Genomic DNA, 23,065 nt, shown 5'->3' on the forward strand with positions numbered 1-23,065 from the left:
GAGTAATATTAATCAGAAGGAAATGAGGGGAATATATGTATATTTAAAATTTTGAGAGAATAATTCAGATATTATTTTTAGTATATTCATGGAGTTGGGCAGCCATCCCCACAACCGATTTTAGAACATTTTCATCACTCCCCAACCCCAAAGACAAAACCCTGTACCCACTAGCAGTTACTCCTGGTTTTCCACAGCCCCCTTAGACCTAAACACCACCAATCTACTTTATGTTTTTATGAATTTGCCTATTTTAGACTTTTCTTATAAATAGAATTATATAGTATGTGGTCTTTTGTAACTTTCTTCACAAAGCATATATTTTTAAGGTCCATCCATATTGTAGCATGTATCAGTACTTCATTTATTTTTATTGCTGAGTAGTATTTCATTGTATGGAAATAACACATTTTACTTATCCATTCATTACTTGATAGACGTTTGGGTTGTTTCTCCTTTTTGGCTATTACAAATAATGCTGCTGAGAGTATTTGTGTACAAGTACATCTTGTGTAGACATACATCTTCATTTCTCTTGGGTGTCTACCTAAGAGAATTACTGGGTCATAAAGAAACTCTATGTTTAATTGTTTGAGGAACTGCCAGACTGTTTTCCAAAGAGCTACACCATACACCATTTTCATTCCACCAACTGCAGTGCATGAGGATTCCGATTGCTCCACATCTTGTTAACACTTGTTATCTGTCTCCTTGAGTATAGCCACCTTAGTGAGTGTGAAGTGGTATCTCATTGTAGTTTTGATGTGCATTTTCCTGATAGCTAATGATGTTGAACATCTTTTCATGTGCCAATTGGCGGTTTGTATAATCTTCTTTAGAGAAATGCCTATTCAGACCCTTTGCCCATTTAAAAATTGGGTTATTTTTCTTTTTATTAGATACATTATTTACAAACATTTCCTCCCAATCTGTGGGTTGCCTTTTCACTTTCTTGATGGTGTCTTCAAAAGTTCAACAGTTCTTAATTTTGAAGAAGTCCAGTTTATTTTTTATTCTGTTGCTTATACTTTTGATGACATATCTAAGAAACTATTGCTTAATCCAAGGTCTAAGAGTTTTAGTTTTAGCTTTTATATTCAGGTCTTGATCCATTTGAATTAATTCTTTAATATGGTATGAGGCAGGAATGTATTAAACATTTAATTTTTTTTTAAACCCATAAAAGTACTGGAAGAAAGCACAAGGAAATACTTATATATTCTTTGGGTGGAATATTTTCTGTGCACAATACCAAGAGAGAAAACAAAGAAAAAGTGGCAGATTAGGCTACATAAAAGGGTAAAATTTTATTCAACCTTTGTGGAAAGCAGTATGGAGGTTCCTCAAAAAACTCAAAATAGAAATACCATTTGACCCAGGAATTCCACTCCTAGGAATTTACCCTAAGAATGCAGGAGCCCAGTTTGAAAAAGACAGATGCACCCCTATGTTTATCACAGCACTATTTACAATAACCAAGAAATGGAAGCAACCTAAGTGTCCATCAGTAGATGAATGGATAAAGAAGATGTGGTACATATACACAATGGAATATTATTCAGCCATAAGAAGAAAACAAATCCTACCATTTGCAACAACATGGATGGAGTTAGAGGCTATTATGCTCAGTGAAATAAGCCAGGCGGAAAAAGACAAGTATTAAATGATTTCACTCATCTGTGGAGTATAAGAACAAAGAAAAAACTGAAGGAACAAAACAGCAGCAGACTCACAGAACCCCAGAATGGACTAACAGTTACCAAAGGGAAAGGAACTGGGGAGGATGGGTGGGAAGGGAGGGACAAGGGGGAAAAAGGGGCATTACAATTGGCAGACATAATGTAGGGGTGTGGCATGGGGAGGGCTGTACAGCACCGAGAAGACAAGTAGTGATTCTATAGCATCTTACTACACTGATGGACACTGACTATAATGGGGTATGTGGTGGGGACTTGATGATGGGAGGAGTTTGGGAACCATAATGTTGCTCATGTAATTGTAGATTAATGATACCAAATATAAAGTGGGGTAAAAATTTTTTATGTTTAGTTACGAAGACCCTGGGAAGAAATATTTGCTTGAATGGAGTTGTTTAAATTGTAATATTTTAATGGCTGTATGATTTTTAAATCCTAAATTCAGCATGATATTTGGACACTAAAATTACATCTAAGCATTTTTGCTTAGAAATAGATTACAGCCAAATACTTGGTAAGAATTTTTCACTGAGGTGTTCTGTTGTTGTTCAGGGAGTAAACTCTCGAAATGCTCGAAGACCTCCACCTAGTTCTGTAAATACAGGAGGTATCACAGAGATCATGGCAGAAGGAGGTGAATTAGAGTTTGTTAAAAGGATCATCCATGACAGTTTACAACTTAAAAAAAGACTAAGGTAAGTTGGTTATTACAACAAGGTTATATATACTCCCCTGTGTAGTTTCAAAAGAAACCATGTCACTAACAGGAAATGGAACAACTAGTTGCCTGAAGAATAAACAAACAAAAATCAGAAAGGTAGATCATACAGTCTGCAAAAACCCTGTTTCTGAGAATCCTCTCATGCCTTTAACTGATTTGTATTTCTCGTAATCATCTATACTACATGGATAGAAAGGAGGAAAGTACCATATGATTTTATTGCTCCTATTAATATGGTAGTGTGATGGAACAAAACTGATTGAAATATGGCTTTTGATTAGAAAACAGATGGTTCAGATCTGTCTCATGAACCAGAATAAATTTGTTGTCTAGTCCTTGTAGCAGTTTATGTTCTTGGAGTCAGTCTCCCAAACAATGACAGCTGTGAGGACATTGAGCTGTTGAGAACTTAATGAAGGGAAACAGATCACTAACCAGTTTCCTAGGAGAGTTAAGGTTCTTCCTTTTTAAAGCTAATTATTTTGGACAACACACCTGTCATTAACACAGCATAAGGTGCTCAAAAATTGCTGTTTGTCCTGCCTGACTTGTCACCCTGCCAAGTATTGTTGAAATGATGGAACCAGGGCTTTTAACTCTAGGTGTTAGCTTCGGGACATAGAAAAGATTTTTTAAATTGTGGTAAAATACACATAACATAAAATTTGCTGTCTTAATCATTTTTAAGTGTACAGTTCAGTATTGTTAAATACCTTCATTTTGTTGTGCAGCTCATCTCCAGAACTCTTATCTTCTCACAAAGCTAAGACTATACCCATTAAACAGCAACTCCCCATTCCCCATGTACCCACAGACTCTGGCAGCCACCAGTCTACTTTCTGTCTCTATGAATTTGACTATTCTAGATATCTTATGTAAGTGGAATCATACACTATTTGTCCTTTTGTGACTGACTTCTTTCACTTAGCATTATGTCCTCAATGTTCATCCCTGTGCAAGAATTTCTGTCCTTTTTAAGGCGGTATATTATTAATATTCCATTGTATTTACATACAACATTTTGTTTATTCATTCATCTCCTAATGGTTACTTGGGATGTTTCTACCATTTGGCTATTGTGAATAATGCTGCTATGGACATGTGTGTGCAGGTATGTCTTAAAACCCTGCTTTCAGTTCTTTTTGGTATATACTCAGAAGTAGGATTGCTGGGTAGGGAAGACTTTTTTTCTTTTCTTTTGAATTTATAGGTGTTTAAAGCTGCTTACTTTATTAAAAGGCCAATTCTAAAATCAACAAATATCCTGGTTTGTTGTGAGTTTGTATGTTTTTTTTTGGCTTTCAGAAAATAGTTTATTGTCTATTAGTAAACTTGCCTCTTGAAATAATATCACAGTGCATTTTTTTTATTTTGGTATCATTAATATACAATTACATGAGCAACATTATGGTTACTAGATTTCCCCCCATTATCAAGTCCCCACCACATATCCCATTACAGTCACTGTCCATCAGCATAGTAAGATGCTATAGAATTACTACTTGTCTTCTCTGTGCTATACTGCTTTTTTTGTGCCCCCTCCTCCACATTATGTGTGCTGATGCTAATGCCCCTTATTCCCCTTCTCCCTCCCTTCCCACTGACCCACCCCTAGTCCCTTTCCCTTTGGCAACTGTTAGTCCATTCTTGGGTTTGTGAGTCTGCTGCTGTTTTGTTCCTTCAGTTTTTGTTTTGTTCTTAGGCTCCACAGATGAGTGAAATCATTTGGTACTTGTCTTTCTCCGCCTGGCTTATTTCACTGAGCATAATACCCTCTAGCTCCATCCATGTTGCAAATGGTAGGGTTTGTTTTCTTCTTATGGCTGAATAATACTGTATTGTGTATATGTACCACATCCCCTTTATCCATTCATCTACTGATGGACACTTAGGTTGCTTCCATTTCTTGGCTATTGTAAATAGTGCTGCGATAAACACAGGGGTGCATCTGTCTTTTTCAAACTGGGCTGCTGCATTCTTAGGGTAAATTCCTAGAAATGGTATTCCTGGTTCAAATGGTATTTCTATTTTGAGTTTTTTGAGGAACCTCCATACTGCTTTCCACAATGGTTGAACTAATTTACATTCCCACGAGCAGTGTAGGAAGGTTCCCCTTTCTCCACATCCTCACCAGCATTTGTTGTTCCTATTCTTTTCTATGTTGCCCATCCTAACTGGCGTGAGGTGGTATCTCATTGTGGTTTTAATTTGCATTTCCCTGATAAGTAGCAGTATGGAGCATCCTTTTATGTGCCTGTTGGCCATCTGAATTTATTCTTTGGAGACGTGTCTGTTCATATTCTCTGTCCATCTTTTAATAGGGTTATTTGCTTTTTGGGTGTTGAGGTGTATGAGTTCTTCATATATTTTGGATGTTAACCCCTTGTTGGATCTGTCATTTACAGATATATTATCCCATACTGTAGGATACCTTTTTGTTTTGCTGATGGTGTCCTTTGCTGTACAGAAGCTTTTTAGCATGATGTAGTCACATTTGTTCATTGTTTATTTTGTTTCCCTTGCCCGAGGACATGCATTCAGGAAAAGGTTGCTCATGTTTATAGTCAAGAGATTTTTGCCTGTGTTTTCTTCTAAGAGTTTTATTGTTTCATGACTTACATTCAGGTCTTTGATCTATTTTGAGTTTACTTTTGTATATGGGGTTAGACAATAATTAAGTTTCATTCTCTTGCATATAGCTGTCCAGTTTTGCCAACACCAGTTATTGAAGAGTCTGTCATTTCCCCATTGTATATCCATGGCTCCTTTATCGTATATTAATTGGTCTTATATGCTTGGGTTTATATCTGGGCTCTCTAGTCTGTTCCATTGGTCTATGGGTCTGTTCTTGTGCCAGTACCAAATTGTCTTGATTACTGTGGCTTTATAGTAGAGCTTAAAGTCAGGGAGCGTAATCCCCCCCGCTTTATTCTTCCTTCTCAGGATTGCTTTGGCCATTCAGGGTCTTTTGTGGTTCCATATGAATTTTTGAACTATTTGCTCTCGTTCACTGAAGAATGCTGTTGGTATTTTGATAGGGATTGCATTGAATCCATAAATGCTTTAAGCAGTATAGCCATTTTGATAATATTAATTCTTCCTATCCATGAGAATGTGATGTATTTCCATTTATTGGTATCTTCTTTAATTTCTCTCATGAGTGTCCTGTAGTTTTCAGAGTATAGGTCTTTCACTTCCTTGGTTAGGTTTATTCCTAGGTATTCTTTTTGATGCAATTGTGAATGGAATTGTTTTCCTGATTTCTCTTTCTGCTAGTTCATTGTTAGTGTATCGGAATGCAACAGATTTCTGTGTATTAATTTTGTATCCTGCAACTTTGTTGAATTCAGATATTAGTTCTAGTAGTTTTGGAGTGGTCTTTAGGGTTTTTAATGTACAATATCATGTCATCTGCAAACAGGGACAATTTAATTTCTTCTTTGCCAATCTGGATGCCTTTTATTTCTTTGTGTTGTCTGATTGACGTGGCTAGAACCTCCAGAACTATGTTGAATATAAGTGGGGAGAGTGGGCATCCTTGTCCTGTTCCTGATCTTAAAGGAAAGGCTTTCAGCTTCTTGCTGTTAAGTATAATGTTGGCTGTGGGTTTGTCTTATATGGCCTTTATTATGTTGAGGTACTTGCCCTCTATACCTATTCCTTCCTTCTGCTGACTTTGGGCCTCATTTGTTCATCTTTTTCCAGTTTCAGTAATTGTGACTTTAGACTATTCATTTGGGAATGTTCTTCCTTCTTTAACTAGGCCTGGATTTCTATATACTTTCCTCCTAGAACTGCCTTTGCTACGTCCCACAGAAGTTGGGGCTTTATGCTTTTGTCATTTTTCTCCATATATTGCTTGATCTCTGTTTTACTTTGGTCACTGATCCATTGATTATTTAGGAGCATGTTAGCCTCCATGTGTTTGTGGGCCTTTTTGTTTTCTTTGTACAATTTATTTCTAGTTTTATGCCTTTGTGATCTGAGAAGTTGGTAGAATTTCAATCTTTTTGAATTTACTGAGGCTCTTTTTGTGGTCTACTATATGGACTATTCTGGAAAATGTTCCATGTGCACTTGAGAAGAATGTGTATCTGCCACTTTTGGGTGTAGAGTTCTGTGGATGTCTGTTAGTTCCATCTGTTTTGGTGTATTGTTCAGTGTGTCTATGTCCTTACTTATTTTCTATCTGGTGGATCTGTCCTTTGGAGTGAGTGGTGTGTTGAAGTCTCCTAGAATGAATGCATTGCCTTCTGTTTCCTCCTTTAATTCTGTTAGTATTTGTTTCACATATGTCGGTGCTCCTGTATTGGGTGCATATATATTTATAGTGGTTACATCCTCTTGTTGGACTGCCCCCTTTATCATTATGTAATGTCCTTCTTTATCTCTTTACTTTCTTTGTTTAGAAGTCTATTTTGTGTGATACAAGTACTGCAACACCTGCTTTTTTCTACCTATTGTTTGCATGAAATATTTTTTTCCATTCCTTGACTTTTAATTTGTGTATGTCTTTGGGTTTGAGGTGAGTCTCTTGTAAGGAGCATATAGATGGGTCTTGCGTTTTTATCCATTCTTTTGATTGGTGCATTCAGTCCATTTACATTTAGGGTGATTATTGAAAGGTATGTACTTATTGCCATTGCAGGCTTTAGATTCGTGGTTACCAAAGGTTCAAGGGTTACTTCTTTACTATCTAACCATCTAACTTAACTTGCTTATTAAGCTATTATAAACAGAGTGTGATGAGTCTTTATTTCTCTCCCTTCTTACTGTTCCTCCTCCATTCTTTATATGTTAGGTGTTTTATTCTGTACTCTTTTGTGTTTCCTTTGACAGCTTTTGTGAATAGTTGATTTTATTTTTTGCCTTTACTTAGTATTTGGTTGGTCTGCTTTCTTTGCTGTGATTTTATTTTCTCTGGTGACATCTGTTTAGCCTTAGAAGTGCTTCCATCTAGAGCTTTCCATTTAAAGTATCCTGTAGAAGTGGTTTGTAGGAGGCAAATTCCCTCAACTTTTGCTTGTGTGAGAATTGTTTAATCCCTCCTTCAAATTTAAATGATAATTGTGTTGGATATAGTATTCTTGGTTCAAGGCCCTTCTGTTTCATTGCAATAAATATATCATGCCATTCTCTTCTGACCTGTAAGGTTTCTGTTGAGAAGTCTGATGATAGCCTGATGGGTTTTCCTTTGTAGGTGATCTTTTTTCTCTCTCTGGCTGCCTTTAATACTCTGTCCTTATCTTTGATCTTTGCCATTTTAATTATTATATGTCTTGTTGTTGTCCTCCTTCAGTCCCTTGTGTTGGGAGATCTGTAGGCTTCCATTGTCTGAGAGACTATTTCCTCTCCCAATTTAGGGAAGTTTTCAGCAATTATTTCTTCAAAGACACTTTCCCTTTTTCTCTCTCTTCTTCTTCTGTTACCCCTATAATGCGAATATTGTTCCTTTTGGATTGGTCACACTGTCCTCTTAATATTCTTTCATTCCTGGAATCCTTTTGTCTCCCTCTGCCTCAGCTTCTCTGTATTCCTGTTCTCTGATTTCTATTCTATTAACAGTCTCTTGCACCTCATCCAGTCTGCTCTTAAGTCCTTCCAGAGATTGTTTCATTTCTGTAATTTCTCTTGCATATTTCTCTGCAGGTCCATCAGCATGGTTATGACCTTTATTTTGAATTCTTTTTCGGGAAGATTGGTTATATCTATCTCCCCAGGCCCTCTCTCTAGGGTTGTGTGGGTGACTCTAGACTGCACCAGATTCTTCTGCCTTTTCATGGCTATAGACGTGGTCGTAGGCAGGTGGCGCATGTATCAACTGGGAGAACAAAGTCCCTTCCTGCTTGCTGGCCGCCTTGCCCTTCTCTGCTGCCTGTGTCAGTTAACCGCATACTGGGAGCAGTCTCTGTGTTAATTTCCTGAGCTGCAGTGGGTGGGGCATACCTCAGGGTCACCCAGAGCCCTGCAGGGAGTGGCAGGCATGCCGGGTGTGTTCTCCTGTGAGAGCAGCGGCCCTTCGCACCTTGCCCTGGCTTCCTGTGCCTGTGCTGGGCAGCTGCACACTGGAGGCAGCCTCTGGATCCAGCCTGGGTAGCTGCATGCTGGGAGGGGACTCTGGGCAGTTGCTGTTGGCGGGGCCAGTTTCTGGCTACTCAGCCTCTGTTGTCGGGCATCACCGACCAGGGGAATGAATGGCAGGCTGCTTATCAGTTGTGAGGGGCTTCAAAGCTGCGCTGCCACCCAGGGGGTTAGGGCCCCTGAAGTTCCTCAGTATTCCCAGCCTGCTGGGCTGAGTGTGCCGGGACAATTCCATTGAGCTGTTAAGCCCCTGTCCCTTTAAGACTTTCAAAAAGCACCCGCTTTTCTTTTGTCCCAGGGGAACCAGCTGTGGGGTCCTGCTTGCAGATTTTACTTTTCCATTTCTCTCATATCCAGCACACCATGAAATGTGTGCCTTTGCTCCCGGTGCAGATTACTAGGGCTGGTTATTTAGCAGTCCTGTGCTTCCACTTCCTCCCCACTGCGACTCCTTTCCTCCCGCCTGTGAGTTGGGATGGGGGGAATGCTCACATCCCGCCGGGTCGCGGCTTTGTATCTTACCCCCTTCATGAAATTCTGAGTTCTCACAGATGTAGATGTAGCGTGGCTGTTGTACTGTATCTTCTGGTCTCTCTGTTAGGCGTAGTTGTATTTGTTGTATTTTCAAAAATATATATGGTTTTGGGAGGAGATTTCTGTACCCTACTCATGCCATCTTGGCTACTGGCTAATTCCTTATTATTGGATGTTATATTTCATTTTTTTCAGTGTAACAAAGAACATACCACTTCTCATTTGTTACTGAACTGCAAGAGATAAATCTATTTAGACTATTATTATGGATGGCTGTCTTTCACCTCTGGTTTCATTCTTTGATTGGGACCCAAACTAGGGTTGCAAATCAATAATAGTATTTTTTGGCTATAATTGCAGAAAAAGTACCCCTTGCTACAATACTCACTACACAGATATAGAAGGTAGAGATTTATTGGGGGACAGATAGTATACCAGCTTGTTCTGTAGGCAGAGCAGCATTTTTAAATTAAAACCTAAAGGAGCATTTCTCAGTTGTGAACTCCACAGGAGGCAGATGCTGATTATTTTTATTTTTTCTTCCTACTCGGGTAGGAAGAAGAAAATATAAGCAGCCTGAAAGATACAGAGCTAGTTTGTTTACTTTTTAAAATGAATTAGTAGCCTGTATGCTTTTCAGTTCAGGTATGCAGAGTTTAATTCCCTTAAGGACTGATGTGGTAGGGCCTCCTTGGTTGGTGACTGCTCTGAGGTCTTAGGTCTCATGCCATGACAAACTAGTGTCAACTTGTATGGCATTTCCACCTATAGTAGGTAGTCAGTGGTTGGTTCTGCTTTAGGTAGTCAAAGAGAAGAGTTGTTGCAATCAACAAACATGTATTTTTAGCACATTAGGCAGTATAAAAAGGAATACCCAGGAATAAAAAGCCTTGGTCCCATTGCCTTGGAGAAGCTTGTTGCAGTGTTAGTTCCATATGCTAAAATGTGTTTGAATAAGTGTGAACTGCTTATTAATAAGAGCATAGGATACAGGTTTATTTTTAACGATATAGATTTGGAATTTATGGCAGTTTACATGGCAGATTTTGAGATCAGGTGGACATTATGGCTGCTCTGGTGCATATCTAGGGGCATTTACTCTAGTAGTTTATTACAGGCAGCAAAGTGTCAAGGGCTACTACTTAGAGAAGTTTTTAGACTGTGCTCATAGCAGTACACGCCAAGCATCTGCTTTTATCTGTTTTTCTTTATTACATGTCAGGTTTGGTTTTTTTTTTGAAGTTTCTAAATAGCCAGTCCCCACTAAAAAGACGCAGGGTTGGTGGAGAAATGGGTGATTCTGGTACTGGGTAAGCATAAGTTAGGAAGAGCCTGGAATGTCTTAAAATACCAAAAAGTAAGGAAGTGCTCAAAAGTGCTAAAAGATGACATGCCAAAAGGACAAAGAAACTAGCTTAAGCAAAATCTGGGACAGTATGAGTTTCAGAGTACATAATGTCAATAATGTACTTTAACCCACTGATTAAAATAAGCAAGTGAAATACGTAGGGGGGATAGAGGGAAAATTCTTCATTATAGTTGAATGCCAACTTCTGAATGCAGGAGGAATAATGAAGTTAGAAAATTCACTCCTTTGCAGTCATAATAGCAGTAATTGGTTCATGGATGAGTCAACAATGGAGAATTTGAAGAGGAACAGGATAGTAACATTTTCAGAGTATCTTCCCAAACATTACTTACAATTACCAAGAGAAATAGGGTAACTTTACAGTAGAGAAACCAGGGGATACCACTGTGACCAGGTAATTACCTCCTAATATGATGCACCTAGAAAGACACAATAGCACCTCTGTGCTCTTCATGACCAAAATGTATAACCTGCATCTAAGTATGAGGAAGCTCAGACAAACCAACATGAAGAACTCTGTAAAACCTCCTCAGAAATATTAAGGTCATGAAAGTAAAAAAAGAGACTGAAGAACTGCTCCAGATTCAAAGAGACTAAAGAGACTTGATATGTAAATGAAATGTGTGATCTTAGATTGGATCTTGCATCAGGGGAGAAAATAGCTATGAGGGCATTATTGGGATAATAGGTGAAATTTGAATGTGTATTACAGATGATAGTATTCTAAGAGTGTTAATTCTCAATTTAATTAGTGTTTTGTGGTTATGAAGAGAATATTTTTGTTTTTAAAATGTACATGTCAAAATATTTAGGGTAAAGGGGCATGATGATGTCTGTGGCTAATAACTCAAATGGTTTAGAAAAAAGCATACATGGCAAACAAGTGGGGGAGAATGTTAACTGGTGAATCTGGGCAAAGAGTATACTGGAATCATTTGTACTAATCTTGCAACTCTTCTGTACATTTGAAGTTATTTCAAAATAATTTTTCTTGAAACCTTTTGTCCTAGAGAAATTACTAAATGCTGTAATGAGTAGAGTGCTACTTTTCATCATTAAAATAGTATAATGGGTTCAAAGTCCCTTGGGGAACTAGATCTTCCTTTTGTTTTTTTTTGTATTTGCATTTTGATTAGTTGTCACAAGATGCCTGATGAGATTACCTAGGATGTAATGGGTATGCATTTTTTTTTTTTTGTAAATAATTATTTTTTATTGAAGGGTAGTTGACACACAGTGTTACATTAGTTGCAGGTGTACAACACAGTGATTCAACATTTATATACATGATAATTCTAGGTACCAGCTATCACCATAGCAAGTTGTTACCATATTTTGACTATATTCCTTATGCTATACATTACATCCCAGTTACTTATTTATTTTACCATTGGAAGTGTGTACTTTTGTTTTTGTTGTTGTGAGGGCATCTCTCATATTTATTGATCAAATGGTTGTTAACAACAATAAAATTCTGTATAGGGGAGTCAATGCTCAATGCACAATCATTAATCCACCCCAAGCCTAATTTTCGTCAGTCTCCAATCTTCTGAAGCATAACAAACAAGTTCTTACATGGAGAACAAATTCTTACATAGTGAATAAGTTACATGGTGAACAGTACAAGGGCAGTCATCACAGAAACTTTCAGTTTTGCTCATGCATTATGAACTATAAACAGTTCAAATATGAATAGTCATTTGATTTTTATACTTGATTTATATGTGGATACCACATTTCTCTCTTTATTATTATTTTAATAAAATGCTGAAGTGGTAGGTAGATACAAGATAAAGGTAGAAAACATAGTTTAGTGTTGTAAGAGCAAATGTAGATGATCAGGTGTGTGCCTGTAGACTATGTGTTAATCCAAGCTAGACAAGGGCAATAAAACATCCACGTATGCAGAAGATTTCTCTCAGAACAGGGGGGGGGTGAGGTTCTAAGCCTCACCTCTGTTGATCCCCAATTTCTCACCTGATGGCCCCCCTGCGACTGTGCCTGTCTTAGGTTGTTCCTCCCTTGAGGAATTTTACCCGTCTCTGGCTAACCAGTCATCTTCCGGGGCCATACAGGGAAATGTAAAGTTGGTAAGTGAGAGAGAAGCCTTATTGTTTGAAAAGGTTAGCTTTTTACTTCTTTGCATATTTATGCCCTGTGGCTTCTATGCCCAGCATTTGTCTTGAGGTATCTTTACCACTTGGAAGAATTATGATACTCAGTAAATTTGATATGAGGCACGAATTCTATTTAAGGGTTGTAATTAGGAAGGAATGGGTATGCATTTTTTAAAGCTGAAGTTAACACAAAATTTTTGGTTCCCGCTCTTCTGCTTTTTTTGTAAGAAATATAACTTGCAGAAAACAATAAGTAGATGCGATTAAGTCAACAACAATAGTAGATGAGATTAAAACAACAGTCAATGGGTGAGATTAAATCTTAAAAGCATGATACAATATTTAGTTTACAGCAAAGGTTAAAAGAAATACAAACTCTCCCAAGCCTATACTAAGGGCTAGTATACAAGCTTTGCTTATCTAAATATTTGCTTTCCTTCATCTCCTGAGGAACTTCATAGTATATTTCTTTTGTGTCTACTGGGCCATTTCCTGGCTTCTGGTGACTCTGATCTAATCTGTTCAGGAATACTAATTTTAAAGGAAAGGTGCTAATTGACCTATTTTTATACTGTTAACTTTGTGAGCACTAATTGCTCTTCACTTCTTTTCCTTCATATTGTTCCTAACATATCAGAGGTTTTTAATTCCTGATTAATGACTTCTGTATTTATACAGTGTCTTCTTAAAGGAAGCATATTATTTGTCTTCCAAAAATCCTAAAACCACCAAATAAAACTGATTATGCCCTAAATAAATTTACCCAGGTTTATTTAATGTAGTTCAGGTAAAACAGTTATTTCTTTGTATTTTCAAAGGGAAGGATGAACTAGAAAACACAGACAGTTTCCTGTTGTTGAACCCACAATGAAAGCAAAATACTGGTTCATGCACATTATTTCTAAAGCAGTATGGTATTTGTCATACTTTCATAATTAATAAGATTTTCATTTGTATTAATGTATTAGGTTGAACCTTATGAAATAGCTAGTCTTCAACAGTTTCAACCCTATAAAAACTGCAATTTTATATAGTTTTAACCTAGTGAGTGATATTAGAGGCAGTTAAATTCACTTGGAATTTTAGTCACTTAAAAATTCACCTTCAGAAGGGGGAGCCTAGTAAACATAATGTTCTTCATGTAATTGTAGATTAATGATACCAAAAAAAAATTCACCTTCATAGTAGCATATTGAATGCATATCCCTTTAATTTGAAATTTCTCTTTAAACAATATGCAGTTAGATAAATTTCAAATGACATAGGAGTAATTATGCTGCTTGTGGAAGAGTGTTACAGAATATGTATGGCCAATGTAACTAAGCTATGTTAAAAAACAAGAAAAATATGCAAAACAGTGCTGTACTGTTACTATTCTTTATGTGTACTTGAAGGTATAAGATCACATTTAGAAGGTTTTATATTTAAATCAGTTTTGAAATATAACTTCAATACAGTAGAATTCTCCAATTTTAACTGTGCAGTTTGATGAGTTTTGATAAATGTGTACATTACCACCACCACCGCAATCAAGATATAGACGGTTCCATTGCTGTAAAAAATTCCCTAGTGCCGCCTTGCAGTCTGTGCCCACCCTTTCCCAGCCTCTAGTGACCGCCAAGAGTTGTCACACAATATTTTTGCCTGTTCTGTTTCATATAAATGGAATCATACAGAATGTAGTTTGTGTCTGGCTTTTTTAAATGTTTTATTAAAGTATTGTTAATAGGTAATCTTAACGTTGCTTTCAAATGTATATCACAGTGGTTCAACAGTCCCCATGATCAACTTATATTGTGCTTGTGAATTATTGTATCCTTTTATCTCCCTCCTCTTCCTCTCCCCCCCCCCTTGGTAACGACAAACTTCTCGGTGTCTATGAGTCTACAGATGTTTTGTTCCTTCTGTTTTGCTTGTTTTTATATTCCACAAATAAGTGAAATCATATAGTATTTGTCTTTCTCCTCCTGGCTTATTTCACTGAGCTTAATAACATCTAGATCCATCCATGTTGTTGCAGACGGCAGGATTTCTTTATATGGCTGAATAATATTCCATTGTTTATATATGTACCACATCTTTTTATTTAGTTAAGTATCATTGATATATAATCTTTTTAAACTTTTTAAAATTAGGGTATCATTGATATACAATCTTATGAAAGTTTTGCATGAGCAACATTGTGGTTTTAACATTCACTCATATTATCAAGTCCTCACTGCCCCCATTGCAATCACTTGTCTATCAGTGTAGTAAGATGCTATCGAGTCATTGCTTGTCTTCTGTGTTGTACTGCCTTCCCCGTGACCTACCTATATTGTGATTGCAAATTATAGTGTCCTTTAATTCCCTTCTCCATCCCTCCCCACCCACCCTCCCAAACCCCTTACCTTTGATAACCCGCTAATCCCTTCTCAGAGTCTGTTAGTCTGCTGCTGTTTTCTTTCTTCAGTTTTGCTTTGTTTATATATTCCACAAATGAGTGAAGTCATTTGTGTACCACACCTTCTTTACCTATTCATCTATTGATGGATACTTAGGTTGCTTGTATATCTTGGCTGTTGCAAACAGTGGAGCGATAAACAGGTGCATATGTCTTTTTGAATCGGGATCTTGTTTTCTTCAGGTAAATTCCTAGGTGTGGAATTACTGGGTCAAATGGCATTTCTGTTTTTAATTTTTTGAGGAACCTGCATATTGCTTTCCACAATGGTTGAACTAATTTACATTCCCACCAACAGTGTAGGAGGGTTCTCATTTCCCCACGTCTTCACCTGCATTTGTTGTTTCATGTCTTTTGGATAGTGGTCATTCTAACTGGTGTGAGGTGATACCTCATTGTGGTTTTAATTTGCATTTCCCTGATGATTAGTGATGTGAACCATTTGTATTTCTTTTTTTGGAGAAGGGTCTGTTGAGGTCCTCCATCCGTTTTTTGATTGGGTTGTTTTTTGGGTATGAGGCATATGAGTTCTTTATATATTTTGAATGTTAACCCCCTTTAACCCCTTATCAGATGAGTCATTTATGAATATATTCTCCCATACTGTAGGATGTCTTTTTTGTTCTACTTATGGTGTCCTTTGCTGTACAGAAGCCTTTTAGTTTGATATAGTCCCACTTGTTCATTTTTGCTTTTGTTTCCCTTGCCTGGGGAGATATGTTCATGAAGAAGTTGCTCATGTTTATGTCCAAGAGATTTTTTCCTATGTTTTTTTCTTAGAGTTTCATGGTTTCATAACTTACATTCAGGTCTTTGATCCATTTTGAATTTACTTTTGTGTGTGGGGTTAGACAATGATCCAGTTTCATTCTCTTACATGTAGCTGTCCAGTTTTGCCAACACCAGCTGTTGAAGAGGCTTTCATTTCCCCATTGTATACCATGGCTCCTTTATCATATATTAGTTGACTGTATATGTTTCAGTTAATATTTGGACTCTGTTCTGTTCCACTGGTCTGTGGGTCTGTTCTTGTGCGAGTACCAAATTGTCTTGATTACTGTGGCTTTGTAGTAGAGCTTAAAGTTGGGAAGCGAGATCCCCCCTGCTTTATTCTTCCTTCTCAGTATTGCTTTGACTATTCTGGGTCTTTTGTGGTTCCATATGAATTTTAGAACTATTTGTTCCAGTTCGTTGAAGAATGCTGTTGGTATTTTGATAGGGATTGCATTGAATCTGTAGATTGCTTTAGGTAGGATGGCCATTTTGACAATATTAATTCTTCCTAGCCAAGAGCATGGGATGAGTTTCCATTTGTTAGTGACCTCTTTAATTTCTCTTAAGAGTGTCTTGTAGTTTTCAGGGTATAGATCTTTCACTTCCTTGGTTAGGTTTGTTCCTAGGTATTTTATTCTTTTTGATGCAATTGTGAATGGAATTGTTTTCCTGATTTCTCTTTTTGCTAGTTCATTGTTAGTGTATAGGAAAGCAACAGATTTCTGTGTATTAATTTTGTATCCTGCAACTTTGCTGAATTCAGATATTAGTTCTAGTAGTTTTGGAGTGGTCTTTAGGGTTTTTTATGTACAATATCATGTCATCTGCAAATAGTGACAGTTTAACTTCTTCTTTACCAATCTGGATGCCTTGTATTTCTTTGTTTTGTCTGATTGCCATGACTAGGACCTCCAGTACTATCTTGAGTAACTAGAGGCTTATTGATTTTATCAATCTGTTCAAAGAATGAACTTTTTGGAATTTTCCTCCCATACTCACTGTGAGAACCTGGTCAAGCTCTTGATGGTAAAATTCACAAGAGGACCCTGATGACTGGGTCCTCCTTGCATTTTTGTCTCTCAGGCTTGTCAATGCTGAGTCTCCAGCAATTTGTCGGTTACAGTTGAGGTTTCCATACCTCAGCACTGGTTCCCATGGAGGACTTTGCTTGTGGTTTTCTGATCTGGTAAGTTATGATTCTTTGTATTCAACTGTTGGTCTCTTCAATTTTAGAAGCAGTGGTTTGCCCTGTGAGTTGCTTCTGTGATGGACCTAAGAAGAGTTAATTTTTCTGTTCAGCTTTTTTACTGACTGTTAGCACAGAGTAGCAACTTGTAGCTTACTACATGTTGGAATAGAAACCAGAAGTTTCCCTTTATCTCTTTTTATCTGTTTATTAATCTGGGAGTTACATATATGCTGAATACAGGTCCATCCTTAGATCTGTTTTGCAAGTATTTCCTCCTAGTCTATGCTTTGCCTGTTCATTTTTATAACAGTGTCTTTTGAAGAGCAAACCTTTGGTACCATTGTTTAAAAATTAACTGACGATATAAGCCTATTTCTGTACTGTATTCTATTCTTTTGATCTGTATGTCTGTATTTATGTCATTACCATACTGTCTTGGTTATTGTAGCTTTATAATAAGTCTTGAGTTTAGGTACTGTAAGCTCCAATTTGGGGATTCTTTTTCAAAACTGTTTTAGCTATTTGAGATCTTTTGCATTTCCATATAAATTTTAGAATCAATTTATTAGTTTCTGTGAAAAAGCCTACTAGGATTTTGGTTTGGGATTGTGTTGGGTTTATATATGTCTTTCCAGTGGGTTTCAGCCCCAGGCAAGTTCACTATGGAGTTAGTGTGACCAAAGAAATGACAGTAGAACATTGGGGTGAAAGGGTTATACGCAACTTTATTTCTACAGTGGCAGGTCAGTCACTAAAATCCCGTTCACTCAGAGCGAGTCTGCATGCAGCAAGCTGGTCTCTGCCTCTGGGCCTCTGTCCTCGGCACTGCCACCACTCCAGCCTCTGCTCTGCTCTCCTGCACCCTTGCAGCCCTGCCACCGTGTCACCCAGAGCACTGGTTAGAGCTCTTTATATAGAGTCAATGACGATGTATTGCCCACACCTGTGTAGTGAGCTAGCCAGCCAGGACAAGATGAGAAGCCTGGCCACAGGAACTTTCATTTTTTCCACAATATATCAAATTGGAGAGAACTGATACCTTAATAATGTTGAATCTTCCATTCCAATGTGATGTATCTATTTATTTAGATCTTAAAATTCTCGTACAGTGTTTCATGGTTTTCTTATACATACTAACTTTATTCCAAAGTATTTTGTGTATTTTGACACTATTGTAAGTTGTATTTTTTAAATTTTAATTTCTTAGTTGTGCGTTGTTACTATAAGGAAATACTGATGATTTTATGTTGAGCTTTTGTCCTGCAACATTGTTCAATTCATTTAATTCTAACAGTTTTTTCTGAGATGACATAGAACTTTCTACATTGATGATCATATCTTCTGTGAATATAATTTTATTTCTTTTTGATCTTTGTCTTGCCAATGGGTTTCAGCCCTGGGTAAGTTCACTATGAATTCAGTGAGACTGAGGGATGACAATGGATGTTCTTGGGGTTAAAAGGGCTTATTACCCTTGTTCTCCCAGCGACAGGTCCAGCACTGGAATTACGTCTGCATCCAACAGTCTGCAGGTCTGTAATCCTCCTTTGTTTCTGCCTCAGCCCAGAGCACTGGGCAGAGAGCTCTTTATATAGTGACTCAGTCAATAATAGCTTATTGCCTGTCGGTGTGGAAGCAGTAGCCTAGCAGCAGGCCAGTTACATCATCAAGTAGTTTAGGTTCAGGTGAAGATACTGACATTAGGAACTTTAATTTTCCCCACATTCTGTATGCACTTATTTTATTTTTTTCTCACCTTACTATATTAAATAGACTCTTCAGTACAGTTTTGAATAGAAGTGGAGAGTGGACATCCCTGCCTCATTTACCACTGTCAGGGGAATCTCTTTGTATTTTCAACATTTTAAATAAGGTTTAAATATTTTAAGAGCTATGTTTCTCTTACTGTTTTCTAGTTCTGATTATTTTACTCCGAGAACATATTTTGTATGATTTTAATCCTTTAATGTCTTTTAAGGCTTATTTTACAGCCCAAAAAGAATATGGTGTGTCTGGGTGAATGTGCCATATGTGTCTGGGGTGCGGGGGGAGTGTTTTCTTCTGTTTTTTTGGTTAGAATGCTGCCTGAAGAACTTTCTTTAGCATTCCTTTTAGTACAGCTCAGCTGGTGATGAAATATTTTAATTTTTATTTGAAAAATGTCTTTATTTTGCCTTCATTTTTAAAAAGAATTCCAGGGTGAGAGCTTTTTCTTTCCATACTTTAAAAATATCCTGTTTTCTTCTGGCTTGCTTTATTTCTGATGAGAGGTCTGGTATTATTTATCCTTGTTTTTTGAACAAAGAGTATCTCTACCCCTGTCCTACTTTTAAGGTTTCTCTTTATCTCTAATTTTCAGTATTTGATTGTGAGGTGCCTTGCTTGGTATGGTTTTACGTTTCCTCTGTGTGGAGTTTATTGAAATTCTTGTATATGTGTTTATACTTTTTACCAATTTTGGAAAAACTTTGTACTTTTATTAAAATGTTTTTGTCTTCCTTTCTTGCCAGTGGGTTTCAGCCCTGGGCAAGTTCGCTATGGATTCAATGTGACCAAAGAAATTGACAGCAAAACATTCTTTGGGGTGAGAGGGTTTATTACCTGGCTTGTTCTCCCGGTGGTAGGTCAAGCACTAGCATCTCTGCCTCTGCCCGGAGCACTGGGCCAAGCTCTCTATATAGCGCAATAATAGCTTATTGCCTAAAGGTGTGGAAGCTGTAGCCTAGCAACAGACCAGTTACATCATCAGGTGGTTTAAGTTAAGTGAGGATCCTGGCCATAGGAACCCCAACTTCCCCACACTCCACCCCTCCAGGATTCTCACCTTACAATCTACATGCTTTCAATCTTCCGTAATGGTCCCAGTGCAAGAAAGCTGGAGCACTGTAACCAGATTCCACAATAGCAACAGAGGGTAACAACAACTTAGAGATAATAAAAATTAAGATGCAGGAAGATTTTGATATAGATAACAAAAATTATAATAATCCTCAAGCCAACCTCCTAATAACAAAAAATTTATAATAATTCTCAAGCCAGAGGAAGTTCCCAATCCTCAAAGACTTTAGGGGCGATAAGACACATATTTTAATGACACCAACATAGGCAAATCTTGTCCATCAGGTAGGATGTGTGCAAGAGAGTGGTCCTGTGATAGGACTGTGGCAGGAAGGGGGTCCCGTCCAGGTCTAGTATACCATACTTTTACTCCTTTCCCCGTGGGGTTACTGAGGGGTCTATATATAGTGCTGCTGGAGGTGCATGCACTGGCCATAATGATAAAACAAAACTCCCTGGTAAGATGCTCCTACCTTCTGGCCATTCAGGATGTACTACTGTGACCTTTGGCAGTCACTCTGCTGTTATTCCAGGAATACACAGGAGGCCAGCTTTCAGGCCTTGTCCCCAAGGTGCCAGGAGAGCCAGCCATCATTGGTCCATGTGTCAAAAGGTCCAAGGCCACGTCCACTCAATGGAGTCTCCAGGGTTCAGTGCACCTGGTGCTGGCAACAAGATGTTATTCTGGTGGCCGAACCTTGGCTTCAGTGATTCTTCCTTGGATTGTACTTGCAGTTGTATAGGGGAGGCAGCCATATGTGTTAACATGTCTGCGGGGCTCAGGGCTCCCTTTCAGGGTCTCTCGTTCAAACGCTGTACCACAGTCCATAAGCGGACTGACCATTCCTGCAGACTATTGGTATCTGACTTTAGTCCGGATTTTAACAAGCCATTGTGCCTCTCTGGAACACACAACACACTCCTGCCAGGCTCTACTAACTTTTACAAAGGTCAAAGGTAAGCCCCACCAACGGGCTATAGCCCACATTGTCTTGTGCCCCACATGCAACAAACACTGATGTAACCATTGGGCCAATTTATCTGCTTCATCATTTCCTTGGGATGCCAATAGCAAATGACCTGTCACATGGTATACTATAATTATTTTAGTCTGACCACAGGCCCATAAGTCTTGCCACAATTCTTGCCCCCAAAGGGGTCGGTGACCAACCAACCAGTTGGTATGGTACCAGGTTGGTAGCCACAGGGTCAAGCCCTGATCGACAGCCCAGCTGTCAGTGCAGACAACTATAGGGGAGGGCTCCTGGCTGATCACAAGCCACACGGCCTGCAACTCTGCCCATTGGATGCTCTTCCCCTCACCATCTTCCATTCATATTGTCTCAGTCTTAGGATGGAAAGCTATGGCTGTCTGTTTGGGGGCTGCCCATGGCTGGAGCCATCTGTGTACCATGCATCTTCGGGTATAGAGGCTCTTCCCTCCTGATAGGGACTCTCTGCTACCAGTGGTTCAAAAGCAAGTTCTTCCTGCTTTTCACCAGTATATGTCACCAGCCCCAATAAGCGTTGGAGTTCTTCACTCAAGGCCCTACTAGAGAGGGCAGTACACTGCTGTGGGTAAGCACCCCACTTGGCTAATGTGGTTGTTTGTGCCACACCAATTCTTGGCTTTTGGGTCCAGTCTCGTACCCACCCCAAGATGGGATAGGGGTTATTCCCTTTATCGGGGCCATTCCAGTGATGGGTTCTGTAGCCAGCAAGGTGGCTTCTGTGTGATACACAGAAGCCAGTTGTTTTTCTATCAAAGTATATTCATACCTCTGCCCCTTTCCAGAGTTGAGACCAGAATCCAACGGGTTGGCAAGTTCGTTCAAGTCGCTGCCAGAGACCCCAGCCATAACCTTCTTCAGTCACATGAACATATAGCTCACAGGGCCTTGACTGCCTGTTTTGCTGTAGTAAAGGCAGATGCACATGTCTCATCCCAGTCCCACCTGACACCTTTTCATACCAACTGGTATAAGGGCTTCAGAATTTGTGCCAAGTGTGGGATAAACACTCTCCAGTAGCCTAGAAGACCCAAAAACTCCTGTAACAATGCTACAGTTGTAGGGGTAGGAAAGGCCTGGACTTTATCTATGACTGCTTCTGGTATAACTTTAGTGTTACCTGACCAGACGACCCCCAAGAATTTGACAGACATACCAGGTCCCTGAACCTTGGAACTGTTCACAGCCCATCCTTTCTTCTGTAGATGTTGCAGCAGTCTAGGTGAAAAAGAAGACATTAGCAAGATCTACCACATAATGGTATGTTCCTAGTTCATGGCTGAGGGTATCCATCAAGCCTGCAATAGAGGGGACAGCAGCATGCATAGGGGGTATGACTTTATTCAGTTCTCTATAATCCACAGTCATATGCCAGGAGCCATCTGGCTTTTTTACTGGCCACACTGGTGAATTAAAAGGACTATGGGTGGGCTTTATAATACCCACATTTTCCTGGTGGAATAATAATTCTGGAAATAAACTTTTCCAGAAGCTCCTGGAGAGTTTCTCCAATCTCTTTATGCCCTCCAGGCAGTTTGTATTGTTTGGTATTAGTCACCCGCCGAGGCACAGGCAAAGCTGTGGGCTGGTGCCTAGCATGTCCCCTCAGAACTGCCTTCACCACACGTACTCTCAGTCTGAACTCACCTGCAGTAGTCTGCAGCCACAGACCCTGCAGGATATCAATCCCCAAAGTATACTCAGGAATAGGAGATATATACACGGTATACTCTTTTGGGGGGTAGACGCCCTATTCCCAAAGGGATTTGGGCTTTTTTCACTCTGATAGCCTTACCCCTGTATCAATCTATGATAGTGGGGGTCCCAGGGAACTGCTCAGGATTACCATGAATCAGTGAACATTCAGCCCCTCTGTCCACCAGAGGCAGGATACGTTGTATGTTCACTGGGGACCAGTGGATAGCTGTTTCAACATGTGGCCTCCGGACCCCCCTGGTCCCTCAGGGCAGATACCTCGACCTTCCCCTCAATCATACCGTGTTTCCCAGTCACCTTCCTGTGTGGGGTCAAGTGACGTTGGCTTGCTCTCCAGCAGGAAGTCTTGCAAACACACAGGCCGGACTCGTGGCTTGGTCTCTGACCTCTGCCTCTTTGGTCTTAATGGCTGGAACTGCTGCCCTGGTTTCAGCTGTTGCCATAGCTCTAATAAGATCCTATTTGACTTCCCATCTAATATCCTTCCATCTGCTCCTGCCCGTATAAAATCAACCCACATCTGGGTCCTTGTAACCTTCATGGGGCCCTGTAAATTCTGCTTGTGAGTAACAGTCT

General features: G+C 39.0%; 1 protein-coding gene across 1 annotated transcript in view; it reads left to right on the forward strand.

Annotated features, from left to right (window-relative positions):
* Nucleotides 1–23,065, forward strand: part of METTL16 (methyltransferase 16, RNA N6-adenosine) — a 95,051-nt gene that overhangs the window by 50,019 nt on the left and 21,967 nt on the right. Inside the window, exon 6 of the mRNA XM_036906129.2 lies at nucleotides 2,250–2,392. Within this exon, the coding sequence (XP_036762024.2) occupies nucleotides 2,250–2,392 (143 nt within the window). The remainder of the gene's footprint in view (nucleotides 1–2,249; nucleotides 2,393–23,065) is intronic.

This window comes from Manis pentadactyla, chromosome 4, assembly GCF_030020395.1.
Source record: "Manis pentadactyla isolate mManPen7 chromosome 4, mManPen7.hap1, whole genome shotgun sequence".
Classification (NCBI taxonomy): Eukaryota; Metazoa; Chordata; class Mammalia; order Pholidota; family Manidae; genus Manis; species Manis pentadactyla.